The sequence below is a fragment of the Eptatretus burgeri genome, chromosome 15 (assembly GCF_056783735.1).
Source record: "Eptatretus burgeri isolate ZD-2024b chromosome 15, Ebu_testis_v1, whole genome shotgun sequence".
Taxonomy (NCBI): Eukaryota; Metazoa; Chordata; class Myxini; order Myxiniformes; family Myxinidae; genus Eptatretus; species Eptatretus burgeri.
In genome coordinates this window covers 36,544,211-36,562,681 of record NC_140975.1, presented here as the reverse complement: position 1 = coordinate 36,562,681, position 18,471 = coordinate 36,544,211, and the positions used below count along the sequence as shown (strand labels likewise).

The following is an 18,471-nucleotide window of genomic DNA, read 5'->3' as shown; positions in this document are numbered from 1 at the left end:
CGTCTCCGTCTCCATTCCACACACGCATACCTGCGTGTCACGACGCACACAGTCCACTCCATCACATTCACACCGGGAGACGCGGCTGCGTGCTCCCGCATGCCAACCGACATCTCCCTCTCATACCGCTCTCTCACACACACGGTCTCCCTGGCACACAGCGACCTTGCACACGGCCGTTCACTCACGCGTGCGGGGGCACTCACCCGCGGTGCCTCACTCGCACTCCGTGCCTCATCCACACACGGTGCCTCACCCACACACGCGGGGGCACGAACCCGCGGTGCCTCACTCACACACACGGCGACACTCACACACGCGGTCTCTTCCACACACGGTGCCTCACCCACACACGCGGGGGCACTAACCCGCGGTGCCTCACTCGCACTCCGTCCCTCATCCACACACGCGGGGGCACTCAACCGCGGTTCCTCATCCACACTCCGTGCCTCACTCACACACGCGGGGGAACTCACCCGCGGTGCCTCATCCACACACCGTGCCTCACTCATACACGCGGGGGCACTCAACCGCGGTGCCTCATCCACACACCGTGCCTCACTCATACACGCGGGGGAACTCAACCGCGGTGCCTCATCCACACACCGTGCCTCACTCATACACGCGGGGGCACTCAACCGCGGTTCCTCATCCACACTGGCCGTTTCACTCACACACACGGCCTCACTCACACACGGTGCCTCATCCACACACGGCGTGCTGGGAAGCACGCACTCCGGCACCATCGCCACCACACCACTCACACACGGGGTCGCTTCCACACACGGGGACGCACTCACACCTTGCACCACACACACAGGGACAACCACACTGGGGATTCGTGTCCCCACAAGGGTCTCCGGGGCCTCTACACCCCCCAAGCTCTCCGTGCACCCGTCCACAGCACTCGTCCCCTCAACCTCGCAAAACACGACCGAACTCACCTGGTCGTGACTCGCCTCAAGGGGGCATACTCCCTCCCCTTGTTCCTGGAGGAGGTCATCCAGCTGCTCGCACTGGGTCACCACACGCTCCGCGAGCTCACCCCCATTGTCCTCCACTACCTCCGTGTGTGTGTGGGCGTCACTTACCCCGTCTTCATCGTGTTTATTGGTCTCTGCTTCTTTCTGGCGTCTTTCCCTTATCTTTATGTAGGTCAACCTTGCTTTCTCTTTAAGTCGCTCCCGTCCTTCCCTGTTTTTCACTCCTTGCTCTTTCACGATCTCCGCGTACCTCATCCTTGCTCTCCGTATTAATTGTTTTTTTCTCTCCCTCGCAATTACTTTCACCTCGTCTCTTGTCTCCCGAATTACTTTTTCCTTACCCGCCTCCACCGCGGGCCTGTCAGCCGTTGCACCCCCTTCCAGCTCGTTTGTTCCGACACGTGGAGTCGCCATTTTAAGTTCCCTGCTCACGGCCTTCATGCCCGCCTGCAGGCATCGGCCCATGTTCTGCGTCTCACCCCGGAACTTTTTCATTTCTTCCTTCATGTTTGCTTCCATTCCGTTTATTTGCTTGTTCATTTCGTTTTTCATTTCATTTGTATTTGTATCCATCTTTTCGTTCATGCCTTTCATTTCGTTTGTATTTGTATCCATCTTTTCGTTTATTTGTTTGTTCATGTCTTTCATTTCGTTTTTTATTTCATTTGTCATTGCCGCATTCATTTGTGCCAGCATGGTGAATAGCTGGGCCATGTCGGATGCACTCAAGTGAGCCGTTTCGGCAGGGGTTGGGGAAGGGTCTTGGTGGAGAGGGGGGGGGGAGGTGTCATACACCGCGGCCGCTGCCGCACCCACCTCGGGCCCTGGGTTCAGTTGGGCGAGTCCGTGTTCCTGCACAATCAACATTTCCTGCTCGGGGATTCCATCCTGGACCATGGATTCTACACATTCTACATCCATTTCTAATACCCCCGGCTCCCGCTCGCCTTGAGACGCCATCTTGCTTCTCGTGAAGGGTTAATTTGCTCGCTCGTAATTTGGAGGGAATCGGGGGTCGCTTCTCTCACCCCTGGACCGATTCCCGTGAATTTAGCCGGAGACAGGAGAGCCTGTTTTCCTGTTCTCCGATACCAGTGCCGAGAGGAGGGCGATGAATTTGTATCGCACGACCTGACACCAGTGTTGCGGTCTTCGCGCCCGCCGGCGTGCGACGGCCACGTAACTCGAATCGCGGCACGTCGCCCACCGGACGGACAATCCAGTCGTGACCCTCTCGGACTAACGCCGGGAACCAGTCACGGGTGGACCTTTCGGTCTCACCGCGATCGAGCCAATCAGCCCCCGCGTGGGATAGGGTTGCTCGCCAAATTCGACCTACCTAAGTACCCACGCGGAGGGTAGACCGGGCGATCGCACCTCGCCGCAGGTCGACTTCGGACACGGGCCACTTAAGCGACCCGTTCCGTACTATCAGAATAACCGAGCGGTGTTATCGTCGACCTCGACGGTTCGATTAATTATCGGGCGTATTCAGCCCACTACCAACCCTTTACGTGAAGCAAGATGAGGGTTCAATGGGGGAAAAGACGAAGCGAAGCGGGAGAACAGTTCAACAATAAAGCACATTTATTCTCGGCACACGGGAAGCACACAAATACAATTCCACCAAATGCACACAAAAAAAAAGAAAACACACTTCCATTTACACAAAAAGCACATATAAAAGTGAAAACACAGTGCAGAGCTAATACCGACTACCGAGCACACGGCAACACTTGTACAATTCTACTTCACAGACGGCGCCGACAACACTTACCAAAAACCAAGGAAAAGAAATACCCTCAAGGATGAGGCGGGCCTGAGGCCGAGACCGGGTCGCGCCTACCCGTCTGGTGATGAGACGCGGAGCGGCGATGGCCCCGCAACCCGCGGACCTCGTGGACGGTGTCTGGTAGGGGGTGGGAACGGGGCCCCCTTGGTCGCACTATCTCAGCGCGGGGGGAAACAGGAGGGGGTTGCTGATGCTCGGGGTATAGAGGATCTTTATTATCCCTGGTGTGCGTCTCCACCTCGGCCAGGTCGCGCTGCCGGCCTCCCTCGGGCGTGCAGCTCCTGGCACCGACGCGAGCACCCCCTCGTCCGACTCTCTTCAGCTTCTCCAGCCACTGCAGGCTTCGGGCTCCAGACTTCCACACTCGTCCCCTCCGTTCCGACTCGTTCTCGTTCTCGTTCTCGTTCTCGTTCTCGTTCTCGTTCTCGTTCTCGTTCTCGTTCTCGTTCTCGTTCTCGTTCTCGTTCTCGTTCTCGTTCTCGTTCTCGTTCTCTCCCTTCTGACTGACGAACACCGTCCTTTTATCCCCCCGTAACTTCGCCTTTGACCCCCTCCCTTTGACCTTTCACCTCGCTCCCCATTGGCCCGAGAAAAAGTGGGCGTGAAGGCTTTTTGATCCACAAATTTGCATATATCGATCGTTCTGGAGGCGGGGCCAAATCGCCCCTCGCTCACCGATTGGACGGCAAAAAGTGGGCGTGTGTCGTTTTTGATCCGTTTTTGAAGCACAAAATCCGTGATTTTGTACACGCTGTTCAACGTGCGCCCTGCACGAGTCCAACACCAGTACCCACAGCGGGGCAAGAACGGTGGCGATGCTACGGTTGCGAGGTGTGACGTGAAGGTCGTGGCGGTTGTGGTGAAGCGGCGTTGTGGTTGGTGGTTGATGTTGTGGTTGTGGTGGTAATCATGGCGGGTGGTCCAAAATAAAGATAGTAAAAGAAAAACGGCTATCCTGAAGAGTCGCAGCTCGCATAAATGACATGTATTCCCACTAGACAACGGGTTTGGGCCTAACTACACATGCACTTACCGAGATACCTCACCTAAGGGACCTGAATGGTGGTTTGCGAATTTGGTAACCACAACAATATATATATATATATATATATATATATATATATATATATATATATATATATATATATATATATATATATATATATATATACATATACAGTGTTATGACTCTCCACTCGGCCGAGTAAGATGACAGAGTCAGATGAGGATCCTCGAATTACACGTTTTATTTCCGAAGACCACACGCATGCGGAATGTGACTCAGTGACCCTTCAGTCAGGCTCCCCTGAATCACATTAAGAATATGCTTCAAAACAATCACATATATAATCACACAAAGCAAAACTGGGTGTGGACTAAAAGTGTAAAGGAAAACTGGGTGTGGACTAAAAGTGTATGCTAAGGGATAAGGAAACAAAGAAGTAAAAGAAATAAATGTGGCAGTGGGCTTCTTTCCCCCTCCCTCGGGCCCTAGGGGAAGTTGAATCGGTCAATTCTCAGATATGCAACCACAGTTTCCAAGCCACCTACACAACTCTCAGATATGCAAGCCTTGCAAACTAATAACTTTCCTACACTCCTTCACTAGCACCTGCTGATAACAAAGGCAAAGCTTTGGTGATCACTGAGAATAGGAATGTGTGGGCAGCATACACTGAAGGAACACTTCCACAGTTCTCTCCAAGGTCGCACTAAGGGCACACCACCACAGGGCAACAGGAAGGGTGATAAGGGCTTAGTTTCCAAGAAACAGGAACAGCTGGGCTCTGTCCAAAAACAGTGGGGTGCATGGAACATTGGTAGCCTGAAACATTTAAAGCAACATTTTAAAGCAAGGTTTGAATAATGCACAGTTACAAGCAAGGTTAGAATCCTGACAGCTGATTAACACACAGCTAATGGTCCAAAATATGACCACCCAACATATCATCATAACAGTTTCCCTCCTTGGTCATATTTTGACCATTCCCAGCCACACCTGAGACTCACCGACCGAGTGGACCCCTATTTGGTTCCTGTAGCAGCTACCCCTAGGCCCCCGCGCCTGCCAAACGGGATTTACGAATGCCGTGGATAGCCATCAACATTCCCCAAATGAGAAGTCCCCAACTGCCGGTGGTTCAGGTTAGCTTCTGTTACCATTGTCTTCCCCCTTTTGTCCTACCCACTGCCACATGCCTCCCGTTTAAGCTGCAGTGTATGAATTCAATGCTAAGTCCACACCATATTAACATGTAATACTGTTCTATGTTAGCAGCAGTGGTAATACTATTGTTTAAACAATTATACATAAGCAAGTAGCAAAAGTAGTACTCAAGGCACGGGTGTAAGCTCGTCCAGCGCAGGAGTCACATCTTGCACTGGAAGGCAAAACAACACGCACTCTCTCCTGGGTTAGTTATCTGCTTCAACAAGGAGGAATGGTTGTAAACCTTGGCCTAGGTCCACGTGTATGACGTCCCCCTGAAGGCCCTGGTCGTCCCCCTCCCCATTACTGGCCAAGTCGTCCTCAACAGAGAGTTCGCTGTTAATTATTATAATGGCCTGGGTGAGGGGTGACGCTGCGCAGCACTTCTTCAAACAAATGGTAATGAGAAGTTTGATTAGAAACACCCCAAAAATTACCACCACAATGATTAAAAGTACTGACCCTATTAGTCGCAACAACCAACCTCCCCAGCCCTGGAAGATCGACTTCCACCATGCATAACCTTCCTCACGTTCCACTCGATTGCTTGTGAGAACTTCCACCACCTTTTAATTCGGGCCACCGCACGATTAGTTATGTCCTTCGGGTCCGGAATCCAGACGCAACATTCTCCTTCAATCATCCCGCATACCCCTCCTTGCTCTGCTAGAAGCATGTCTAAAGCTACTCTGTTCTGCATTACCATAGCGCGCATTGATACCAACATCTCTGTTAATTCTGTATAGTAAGCCATGGTTACATTACCTAAATATTCCAAAACTTGTGAAAGCTCATCTAACCTAATGCTATTAATAGTAGTACCGGCATGTGGCATGAAAAAGCCAAGAGCCTTCTCCCACCAGGTGCCTTTGATCACCCCTAAGCGCTCTGATACACCGGCCCATCCCTCTGGATCCCCTGTCTCTGATGCGCTGCGTCGATGCCGTGGTGGTGCAGGGGTAGGGTAAAAAGTGGTCTTAATCCTGCTATCCGGAAATACTGAAGCTAAATAACAACTCCCTTCCCACCCTTTTGGTAGGTAGGGGTAAGCCTTGTCCCCGCAAACCAAGTGAATGCCTTTTGGCGGGATCATCCCGTTGTCATGGTGTAAGGCTGCTTTTATTGTGAATGTTACTTGCTCCTCTACCTGGGTGTCCGGGTTAACAGCGATGACTTCCTGGTCAGTTGATTTCGGGAGGGGAAGTTGAATCTCACATTCTGACTTTCCCATTCTGTTTGCTCCCTGTCCTGTAAAACAGACTGCTCCCCTGGTGTTTTCTACCCATAGGGGAGATGGTACCACCATTACATTAGCACTCGGATTCTTCTCTGCATAGACCCGTTGTGTATAATCACGGGCTGAGGTCTTAGCTTCGAGCCCTTCTACTGGTCCGGTTACATGATTGAAGATGGTTAATGGTAATACGAAAAGAGGAAGTCCGGTCACGAGGCCAGATGGTGGTTTAAGGCACACCCAGCACTCACTCCGGTTCTCAATGTTTGCTATCTCTGTGGTTAGGGCTACAAAGGTATTCGGCGGCCTTGTCGGCGGCCCCTGTCTGCGTACATCAAAGTGTATCCAATTACTCCATGCTGTTTGGTTGCTCAATAGAACGCGGCAATAGTATGCCAACTGGGTGTCGTCTGGTACTTGCGGAATTCTAGTTATCAGACTTGCATGCTGGCCCCATTCATATCCTTGTCGGTTGTAGGATCCCTTTTGCCCTCTCTGTTTCTTTACTTGTCGAGCTACTAAGAGAACCTGCCCTGCAATATCGTAGTACCATACGATGGCCTTAAGTTCCTTGTGTCGTTCTACCAGGTCACTAGACCCATCTGCTAGGATGCAGGGTATTTCTATGAGTTGTTGAGGTCGGAGCAGCGGTACCTTTATGTTCTTATTGTTCGGAACCATTGACGAAAAAGGTTGGGTGCGGTTAACTGAAAAGACTCTTACTGTGTCTAACTCCTTGTTATGGGTTGTCCCAAAATTTGCATATTTGCTTGCTGTCACCTCTCTTGGTACCCCTCTCCTGCTACGCTGTAAAGAAGTTGCTAATTCACTCTCGTTTCCCCATTCGTGGTTGAGGTGTAGGAGGCGTGTATGGTTCTCGGGGTCTAAGACTGTCGGTTTGCTGCCTAGTGACAGGCCGCCTTTGCACAGGAGTAGCACTAGCACCAGGAGTTGCATGTTGTGTCGTCAAAGTTCCTGTCGCTGTTTCCTGTATTACAATGTTGTTGCCGTCTAAACCTGCCTGTTCCACGTTTGGCAGGGTGCCTGGTCCAGGTTCCGACTCCACGTCTGGCGGGGCGTTTGGTTCTAGCGCTGGTCTTTCAGGATCCCTGTTGTCTACGTTTTCAGGTCCCGGGTCCGGCGGGGCACCTGGCTCTGCTTGCAGTGGGTCTCCCTGTACTATCTCTCCCTGTCCTGCTGGGCCAGCCCCGTCTCGGTTTGGTGGTGGTGGAGGGGGTCTCTGTAGAGATATCACGTCTTCCCCCTCGTCGTCGTCTTCACTATCCCGGTAAAAGACTGAATCGGACACAGCCGGAACCTCTGCTGAGGTTACCTCCTCCGGTTCCCTAGTTTCAGCGGCTTCCTTGGGTGCTCGTTTACAGTGTGAGTGGTGTATCCATGCACTCTTACCCCTCACTTTGACGGCCGAGAGCGTGGTCAAAAGTACAGTGTAGGGCCCGGTCCACTTGGGTTGTAGGGCGTCCTTCCGCAGGAACTCTTTCACCCAAACTCGTTCAGCAGGTTGGAAATCATGTAACGGGTCTCCAGCAGGTATCGGCAATGCTTCTTGTACCTGTGAGTGAAAAGCCCTAATGGTAGCAGTGAGTGTTCTGCAATAGTTCATCATTCCGTCAGTCATACATGCCAAATCCCAATCTCCCATATCTGGCGGAGCCGAGACCGGTAACTGTATAGGACGTCCTGTTATTATTTCGTGGGGCGAGAGCCCCCTTGTGGCATTATTTGTTGCCCGCATTTTCATGAGTGCTATCGGCAGCACGTCTGGCCAGGGCATTGACTGGTCCTCGCAGAGTTTGGAAAGCGTCTGCTTTAGGGTTTGGTTCTCTCTTTCTACTGCCCCTGCTGACTGGGGGTGGTACGGACAATGCAGTTTCTGGTTGATACCCAAGCCTTCGGCTACTTTTTCCATTACTTTTGCCGTAAAAGACCCTCCTTGGTCCGAGGATAGTCGTGTTGGAATCCCAAATCGCGGAATTACTTCCTGTAAAAGTAGTTTGGCCACTGTATCAGCTTCCTGATTGGTCGTGGCGAAGGCCTCTACCCACTTAGAAAACATATCCACAATTACCAGCACATATTGGTGATGTTTGTATGCCGGCATTTTTATAAAATCCATCTGAAGGTGTTGAAACGGTCCGGACGGGGTGGGTGTGCTCCCCGTTTCTTGGCGGCATACTTCCTGTTATGTCTACCACAGGTCGCACAATTGCTAACCACCTCTGTTGCTGCTGTTGTTACACCTGGGGCATTCCAGGTTTGACGAATAATTTCCGCCACCCCTTTTATTCCCATATGGCCCTGCGCATGTGCAGTGAGGGCGAGCCATGGGAGCAATATCCGGGGTACAAATGGTCTATTTCGCTCATCCACCCATACTCCATGTATGTTTTGCTTTGCACCCTCCTTCACCCTCCATGATTCCTGTTCTTCCATAGTTGCGGAGACCTGCAGGTCCTTCAGCTGTTCTTGCGTTTGTGGACCGTCTACCATTTGCTCCACGTAAAGTTCGGTCGTTGGTTGTGGGTTCGCCTCCTCCTCATCGAGCACTGCTTTTGCCGCTAAATCTGCTCTTTCATTGCCTTTTGACACTTCATCTGTCCCTCCTGTGTGAGCTTTGCATTTAATCACTGCAATCTGTTGCGGCTCTTGTGCTGCTCGTATCAGTCGTTTGATCAAGTCCCCATGTCGGATAACCTTCCCTGAGGACGTCTTAAAGCCACGCAAGGCCCAAATGGCAGCAGAGTCATGTAAGATGCCCCAGGCATACCTAGAATCTGTGTATATGTTCAATGTCTTACCCGCACCCAGCTCACACCCGCATATCAATGCTTCCAGCTCAGCTTGTTGGGCTGAAAATCCCTTTGGTAACAATTGTTTCCTCAAGGTGGCGCTTGCGGTGCATACTGCAAAGCTAGCGATGGTTCTTCCCCATCGGTTCTTCCTCGCCGCTCCATCCACGAACAGTTCCAATTCTGCATTTTCGATCGGGGCTTCCTGTAGGTCACGCCTAGCCTTTGTCTCTTCCACCAGCACTCGTTCACACACATGTGCCTCTCCCTCATCACCCGCTGGCATTAGGGAGGCTGGGTTCAGTGGCGAACATCTTTCGATCGTTATATTAGTTGCCTGCAACAGCACCAAATCATGTTGAACTGCTCGTGCCGCTGATATATGTTGTGTCTTATTTTGCCGTATCAGCGCCGCCACATCATGCGGTACCTTTACAGTCAGCGGAGAACCCAAAACCAGCGTTGCTGTTGCGGTTACTGCGTATTGCGTTGCTGCTACTGCCCGTAAGCACCCAGGATAGGCGGCGGCGACCGAGTCCAAATGACTACTGTAGTACGCAATCGGCCTATTCTTTCCTCCGTGTTCTTGCGTCAGCACCGCTTGGGCGAACCCTCCTCTTTCATGGACGAATAGGGTGAAGGGAAGATCATAGTTCGGTAGCCCCAATGCTGGTGCTTTTGACAAGGCCTGTTTCAATGTTTCGAAGTCTTTGTTCGCACCATTCGTCCAGGAGATCTTATCCCCCTCTGCCTCTTTTACCATGTCGTACAGTGATCGCGCCCTAACTGCATAATCAGGGATCCACTGCCGGCAGTACCCTGTCATCCCGAGGAACCGTCGCAATTGTCGCAATGTAGTGGGTTTTGGGTGCTCTAGGATTGTCTCCACCCGTTCAGCTCCGAGGCTCCTCTTCCCCTGTTCCAGTATATGTCCCAAATACGTCACCCTTGGCTGCGAAAACTGTAATTTGTCTTTGCTGACTTTGTGGCCCTTTCGGGCGAGAGCTGTTAACAGCGCTACAGTGTCCGTTTCACATTTCGTTTGATTGTCCGAGCATACCAACAGGTCGTCCACATATTGTATCATGACTGATCCTTCCGGGAGCTCTATGTCCTCCAGGTCCTCCTTCAGAGCCTGCGAGAAGAGCGTTGGACTATCGCAGAACCCCTGCGGAAGTACAGTCCAGGTGTATTGTTGTCCGTCGTAGCTGAAGGCAAACAAGTGTTGCGACTCTTTGGCTAGCGGTATGCTAAAGAACGCTGAGCACAAGTCTACCACGGAAAAATGCGTCGCAGTGGACGGCACCCCTGACAGTATCGTAACCGGGTGTGGCACCACGGGAAAGGACGCTTTCACACACTTATTCACTGCCCGTAGATCTTGTACGAACCTCCATTTGTTTCCTCCGGGCTTCTCCACCGGCAGGATTGGTGTGTTACATTGGCTCTTAGTAGGTATTATCACCCCTTGGTCGCGTAATGATGCTATCACCGGAGCGATCCCTTCTATTGCTTCTTTGCGCAACGGGTATTGAGCCACTCGAGGCAGGGGTACCCCTCCTTTATCTGGATAGACACGGGCGTTGCGGCTAGCACTCTGCCCACGTCATTCGGATGTCGTGTCCATAATTCAACAGGTACTTCCTGTAGTTTTTCTTCCGTTCTCGTTTCCCTGTTTGTCTGGCGGCGTGGCCTTTCGCTGTTCATCTCATGTCTTTCTAACATACATGACAAAATCTGATCAGGTAAGCATACTTTCCATCCATCCCCCGTCGACTGGCCTGTAAAGCGCTCTGGGTTTCACTACCCCTCCCTGGTGGTTCCGAGGCACATCTCAACCTGGTCAACATTCTTCCCAGTTCTTCGGCACTATGACCTTTACCGACCGCCATTGAGACGTGCGGGGTAAGTCCTTCTCTGTGCTTCATTAGCTCACGTTCCTTGTTAGTTAGCTCCACCTCCATTGCCGCTCCCTCTTTCCCGATCCACAAAGTGGTTGTCATTAAAGTGCGTGTGGTAGCGTACTCCTCATGTACTCTGTCCGAGTAATCAAAATCCTGCCCTGTTTCGTCATAATAGACCGTACAGTGTAAAGGCAGTTCCACTTCTTTCAATTCAATGTCGTTGCCACGCAACCATTCCTCTACGTCCCGCAATCTTTTCGCACTTTCCCAATCCCTAGTCAGTTTATCTCTCCCCTCTTGTGACACAACCCGCAACCAATAGACTACCGGTCCGAGTTCGGTCATCATGAGGGTCATTACTTCCTCTTGCAATGCCAGCGGAGCATCTATGAAAACTCCGTCTTGCTTGCATGTTATGGTACATCCCATCCTGCACAACAAATCTCTTCCTAACAAATTCATCGGGGTGTGTTTGGCTACCAAAAATGCATGTTCTCCCCGCAGGGGACCTACTTCAATTCGTAATTTGTCCGAGATCGGGATATCCTCTCTCCGTCCCGAAACCCCCACCACACTCACTGACTCACCTGAGAGTGGCAGGTTCTTTATCTCTCCTTGTTTTAGTGTTGACCGGGTGGCCCCTGTATCTACCAGGAATGTTACTTGTCTCCCTCTACGTTTAAGGTCGTGGTCAATTCCCTTACATTCCGCGTTTCCCTTTGCGGAGCCACCACGGTGTCCTCATGTCAATAGTTTCTTCCTGCTGTCTCCCTTCTCCTCTCATACTCTCTAGGGGCGCCGTTGGTCTCTCTTGCTGTTGTGGTGGCCGCGAGCCCCAGCCTCGTTGTTTAGGCGGTGCCGGGCAGTCCCGAAACCAGTGCCCGGATTGACCGCAGTTAAAGCATTCTCCCTGTTTTTGCGGCTCCCTCTCTCGGTTCCAAGGCCTCCGCTGGTCCCGTTCGGCTTCATACCGGGGTTCCCAATCTGGATTTTCCCAGCGAGGCCTGCTTTCCCTCTCTTCGTATTTACGGCTTTTCAATTCAAGATTTCTTGCAACTAGAGCTTGGGTATCTTTCTTTCCCCTCCGTTCCTCTTCTCTCAGAGTCTGCCAAGCCTGTCTTGCCCTTTCAAACACGGCATCTACGTCAGCCGTTTTCCACCCTGGCATGTCCGCTTTCACCTCTCGCCTTACTTCGTCACACAGTCCATCTACGAACATAGTGTTCAGGAAATGGAGGGGCGTCTGTGCGATGTTAATAAATCCTGAGTGCAGTTCGATCTGCTCATACAGTCGTGCCTTGTACTCCCCAGGTGATTCCTTGGGATTCTGTGTGACATCCTGTATTGCCTGCCAATCCATTACCCTCGGGGCCATTTCCGTCGCAAGTTCTTCCATCAGGGTTTGTACTCTTCCTCTGTACAGTGCCTGTGCTTCCCGGTCGGCTCCCTCCGGGTAATGTCGGTTTAAGGTGGTATCTGTTTCTCCTTCCATTTTTACACTCCAGGCTGCCGCACGCCGGCTCCAAACCGCACTGGGCAAGACTGCAGTGCAGATAAACCCTATGTCTGTCCTGGTTGCCCCCTGCATTTTTATCTGGTCGTGTAATATCTGAATGGCCCTTCTCGGGTTTTTCTTTATACATTCTTCCATGCTAGCTTTTACTCCCCTAATGTCTTGTGGGGTCCATGATCTCCAAACCCAATCTCCCTCCGCTGCTTGTATCATGGGGAACTGGTGAATGTCGGTCCCTCCTTTTACTCTGTCCCCTTCTAAGACAGGGTAAATTCCTTTTGTTGTCCCAAGTCGGGTTGTCGTCTTTCGGTTCACGTCGTCGTTGATTTCTGCTATCTGTGCTAACGCCTGCTTCAACTTCTCCTGTCTCTCCTCACTCTGTATCTTGACCTCCGTCAGCTGCGCTAACACTTGGTCTAGTTCCCTCTGTTTGTCCTCTCCCTGTGTCTTAACTTCCGTTAGCTGGTCTAGCGCCTGTTTTAGTCTCCCTTGTCGTTCCTCGTCTTGTATTTTTCGTTGGTTCACAGTCCCTTCTAGTCCGAGTCGCCTATGCTCTGTCTCGACTTGCGACTCCATTAGCCACGCGGCCAATGCTTTCCAGTGTGGTCCACTTTGTTTCGGGCCGCCTGCTTTGCCCTCTATCAGCGCATTACTCACTGTGTTTAATATCTTTGGATCTAAGGATCCAGTCAGCGGAAAGGGATCTTTTCTTCCCGCGGTCCACTTCACCCAGTCCTGTATTCCCTTTACGTTATCGATTCCATATTTGTCACTGATAACTTTCAATGTTGTTCCTTTTGGTATCTTCTCGTTCTTTGAAGATTTATTCCCCATTCTTTTGTTCTTATCTTATCAACCGCCTAATAGCTATAAATCGTTTCTCCTTTTGCACCGGGACTGAGGTCCCTTTCAATCAGCCGCCTAATAGCTGTAAATCGTTTCTCCTTTTACACCGGGACTGAGGTCCCTTTCGACCCGCCGCCTAATAGCCTCAAACCCAATGAAGGCCTCTAACCTTCCCTCTCTTGGTACAGGATTCCAACCTGTTTCCTCCTTATTTCACACGGATACCTTTATCCTCGACCCTTACCGGCTCTACAAACACTGCCTGACAGCCCTTCCCCTTTGTGCTCTTCAGACAAACCGCATTCGAATCACCTCATATGTGTTTACCGTTACAGTTCTTGATTCGAGCAGATCCTGGAGCTGCGTCCGGCAGGGCGCAACCCACCAAGTGTACAGCGCTCGCCTAACTGGGGCTCCCTATTTTAGGTGCCCTACGTGCGATCGCCACGTACCTTTTAGCTGACCCCTTGCGATCGCTGTACACCAAGTGGAGTCCCACCGTCCACACCGCCAGCATCAGTCGAATCCCATCCTCGTCGCCAATTGTTATGACTCTCCACTCGGCCGAGTAAGATGACAGAGTCAGATGAGGATCCTCGAATTACACGTTTTATTTCCGAAGACCACACGCATGCGGAATGTGACTCAGTGACCCTTCAGTCAGGCTCCCCTGAATCACATTAAGAATATGCTTCAAAACAATCACATATATAATCACACAAAGCAAAACTGGGTGTGGACTAAAAGTGTAAAGGAAAACTGGGTGTGGACTAAAAGTGTATGCTAAGGGATAAGGAAACAAAGAAGTAAAAGAAATAAATGTGGCAGTGGGCTTCTTTCCCCCCTCCCTCGGGCCCTAGGGGAAGTTGAATCGGTCAATTCTCAGATATGCAACCACAGTTTCCAAGCCACCTACACAACTCTCAGATATGCAAGCCTTGCAAACTAATAACTTTCCTACACTCCTTCACTAGCACCTGCTGATAACAAAGGCAAAGCTTTGGTGATCACTGAGAATAGGAATGTGTGGGCAGCATACACTGAAGGAACACTTCCACAGTTCTCTCCAAGGTCGCACTAAGGGCACACCACCACAGGGCAACAGGAAGGGTGATAAGGGCTTAGTTTCCAAGAAACAGGAACAGCTGGGCTCTGTCCAAAAACAGTGGGGTGCATGGAACATTGGTAGCCTGAAACATTTAAAGCAACATTTTAAAGCAAGGTTTGAATAATGCACAGTTACAAGCAAGGTTAGAATCCTGACAGCTGATTAACACACAGCTAATGGTCCAAAATATGACCACCCAACATATCATCATAACATACAGTACCACCCCTCTCTTTTAATTCCTCTTTTCCTTTTTTGTGTAAAATGTTAATGATCAAACGTAGGGATAACATCACCATGTTGTGTTTATATCCTCCAAAAATGAGTAATAATATTAGGACCACTTATGATGTTGCTTTAAGCAGACAAATATGTTGGCAGGAAGGTCTCGAGGTATGCACACTTCCTCTAAGCTGTGTCGTGTGGGTTTGAATCCCGACCCAGCTATAAGCTGTCATCCTGGTGTTTCACAGGCAGGGTGATTCATCAATGTGTGTGCTGTCGCTCGGATGGATATTAAACTGTGTCACATCTGCTGGTATTAGTTACTGAACGTTCGAGATCCCTTGATGTCCTTCATGAGGAGAAGGTGAGCTATCACCAACACCTTGAACAAATGCCGAAATTCCTGCTCTGCCTGACAGCTGGGAAGGTAATGAAAACCCATTGTGTATAACCCTTGCCAAGAAACTGCTTTGGCAGCATCAATGCTCTCTGTAAATAGTGTGGTTCATCAAAGTCTTTGAGAGAGTGAGAGAGTGAGTGAGAGAGAGTGAGAGAGAGAGTGAGAGAGAGAGAGTGAGAGAGAGAGTGAGAGAGAGTGAGAGAGAGTGAGAGAGAGTGAGAGAGAGTGAGAGAGAGTGAGAGAGAGTGAGAGAGAGTGAGAGATAGAGAGATATAGAAAGAGGGAGAGTCTCTTCAAAAAGAATGTCAAAAGTGAAGTTTCATTCAAGTTTTGAGCTTATTATTATCAGTCTTTTCTTTTTTAAAAAGGGACTTTGAAAACTTTTTGAAAAGGTCGATAGCAATCTATTTGATATTCTTGTTCCAATGTTACTTTTGGCTTTGTGTTTGTAAACTACTTCAAAGTGAAATCACCATCTCCTGTCAAAACTCTTATCACTTATTTCCCCATTTCGCAGCACATTTCGTTTGTATTCCCGATTGTCCCACTGATGTTTGTTCGTGTCCTTTTCTTCTGTCACATTTGTCATCCTCCTGCTTCCCTTTCCAGTGATAATCCACTGAGTTCGGTGTTTCAAGACAAAATGATGACATATCAGCTTCAATTGGGATTTACTTTGACGACCTATTTGAAGCTTATTATTTCCAAATATTCGCTTCATGACTCTGTGACCTCATGTTCAAATTCCATAATCATGTTGTCATGTTGCTTTAGGCATTTTCAAGTTATGTCCTTGAAAATTATGCAAAAATATACTGTCATCTCCTTTTTCATTGCAAGTAATGGATGCGTGCAGTCTATTGCATGGGATTCAGGTCACTGTAGATATTCTTCTTGCATATGGTACCTTGGCTGCCAGGGTAACTATCATTTTGTTGGAGCACAGCTATACTGCTGATGCTGTGCCCCTCTACCAGTATGCTGGTACTCATTTTGCCGACCTGAGAAGGATGGTGGTAATTATCGTCTGAGCTCAAGCGTTTGGACATCGGAATTGCAGTACGCTCTGAGGTTCGGAGACCGGATGATTGCGGCGAGGCTGAGTCAACCCCACCTGGTGGTAATTCAGCAACCAACAGGTCTCGAACTAAGGACCCAAGATATCAAGCCAACCACTCTAACTACGAAGCAAACCAGCCACTCTAACCACGAAGCCAACACCAGGTTTGTGTTAATGGAGATAAGAAGGGATCATGGCATGACAACTCAGACCCCTTTTTATCCCCCGCCGCGTGGCGGAAGGGGGGATATTGTTGTCACCCAGGTCGTCCGTCCGTCCGTCCGTCCGTCCGGGCGTCAACATTTATAGCTGTGAGTGCGATAACTCATAAACTGTTCGCCATATCGATTTGAAATTTGGGTCACGCATGTACCACCTGAAAAGGAAGAAACCTATTGATTTTGGGCGTGGCCGGATCCAAGATGGACGACTGGGGCGGCCATCTTGAAAAAAATGTTTTTTCGCCATATTGATTTGAAATTTGAGTCACACATGTACCACCTGAAAAGGAAGAACCCTATTGATTTTGGGCATGGCCGGATCCAAGATGGCCGACTGGGGCAGCCATCTTGAAAAAAATTGTTTTGTAATAAATGGAAAACCGCTTATCTGATTTCAATTCTTTTTGGTTACTACGTTCCTCACCACTGGGGAACTTTTTCGAGATGATGACCAAATGGTGTCTTGTTTCCAATTCACCTCCCTCATTATCTGGAATATGTATGACCTTTTTCATTCAATGGCAGGGGATTCCCCATCTCTGATGGTATATTTGTAATTTGCTTCCATTTATTATTTTCCCTGAATCTGGAACAAACTGTGTCTGGTGGTGTCGTAAAACCCACTCTGTGGGAGTACTTCCTGTGCAGCTGCCCATCGCAGGGCAGCTCATTGGGATAACGGCATTGGGGCAAAGCCTTCAGGACCCCCAAACTTTGATGATAAGAAGGAAACCATGAGCTAAACTTCCTGGGTCAGATTGCAGTAGTGTGTGTCAGGGTGGTGCTGAGGAGTCATCCACCAGATGGCAGTCTCCTTGGGTTAACCTGAGGCGGTCCATCGGGTGGGTGCCTGATTATCCTATCCCGAAGAGAGAATGATCACCTGTCTCTGTTATCATCTGAGCTCAAGCGTTTGGATATCAGAATTGCAGTACGCTCTGAGGTTCGGAGACCGGATTGTGGCGAGATCATGGTGGGTGGTTACACCTACGATTGGTCTGGTTTCTCTGATGAGTACCATGGCCAAGGAGTTGCTGTAGCTGTGTCCAATAAGCTGACTTCAATGATAATTGAAGTAACACGAGTTAATGAGCATATTATGAGACAAAGGATTCGTCACTCCTTGGTGGATGCCATTTCCCTGGTCTCTATGTGCTGTGATTGAAGCGAGTGATCTAACAGTGAAGGACACATTCTCTGCCATGCTCAAGTCTGTGGTTGATCAGTGCCCCATGTGAGATACTCTTCTAGTCTTGGGGGATTTCAATGCATCGACTGGAACTGATAGGAATGGTTATGAGACATGTGTTGGTCCCCATGGGTCTGGAACTGTGAACCATAATAGCACTAAGTTCTTCGACTTTGCAAGAAGTCATGGACTCAGGGTGGCAGGTTCATTGTTTCAGTGGCCATATGCTCATCGCTGGACTTGGTATTCCAACGCTAATGGTGTGACAAAGGAGATTGGCCATGTACTCATTGATGGATGCTGAAGGATGATCCAGAACTTCAGGGGCACCGGAGTGCACAGTTCCTCAACTTTGACCACCGGCTTGTTGAAGCAACTCTGGAGTTGCAGCTTAAATCCAGGAGAATGGTACCATCCCAGCCTCAGCTGGATGTTGGCAAGCTCAAGGATGAGAGGGTAGCTGAGGAGCTTGCAAATAGGCTGAGTGGAGATTTGAGGGGTCTGGGTGCTTTGGGAGGTCCTGAAAAGTTGTGGAGTGCCTTCAAGACCACCATCCTTGATGTTGCCAGTGGATGTCTTGGAACTCACCGTAGGGCAAAGTAAAATTTTGTCTCTCAAGAGACACTGGATACCATTGGCCAGAGTTGCAGGGCCAGGCTGAATGGCAGAGCTGAGCTGTTCAGGAAGCTGAGGCATAAAACTGTACGTGCGCTAAGGGTGGACAAGAAGGCCTTTGTGCGAGGAATCTGTCAGTGGCTAGAGCATCAGCTATGGTGAAGTGATTCTCATCCTGCTTACAGGGGAATTCATGCATTGCATTCCTCCAAGCCCATTCCTCTGTGTACTGCAGTTAAAGCAGACGGTGGTGGGTTCTTGACAGAGGAGTCCGAAGTGAAGGCCTGCTGGGCTGGTTACTTTGTGCGGCTGTACCAGGCTAATCCACCAGCTGTCGAGTTGGATATCAGGGGTGTTACTAT

General features: G+C 50.0%; 1 protein-coding gene across 10 annotated transcripts in view; it reads left to right on the top strand.

Moving 5' to 3' along the window:
* LOC147011933 (trinucleotide repeat-containing gene 6C protein-like) overlaps positions 1–18,471 on the top strand; it is a 356,840-nt gene that overhangs the window by 101,121 nt on the left and 237,248 nt on the right. For 2 of the 10 annotated variants that reach the window (XM_085857649.1, XM_085857646.1), the window contains exon 1: positions 14,954–14,988. The exons of the other annotated variants lie outside the window; for them this stretch is intronic. In XM_085857649.1, coding sequence (XP_085713775.1) covers positions 14,969–14,988 — 20 coding nt within the window. In that variant the 5' untranslated portion in view covers positions 14,954–14,968. Of the gene's footprint in view, positions 1–14,953; positions 14,989–18,471 lie in introns of those variants that run through there. 10 annotated transcript variants of the gene reach the window in all.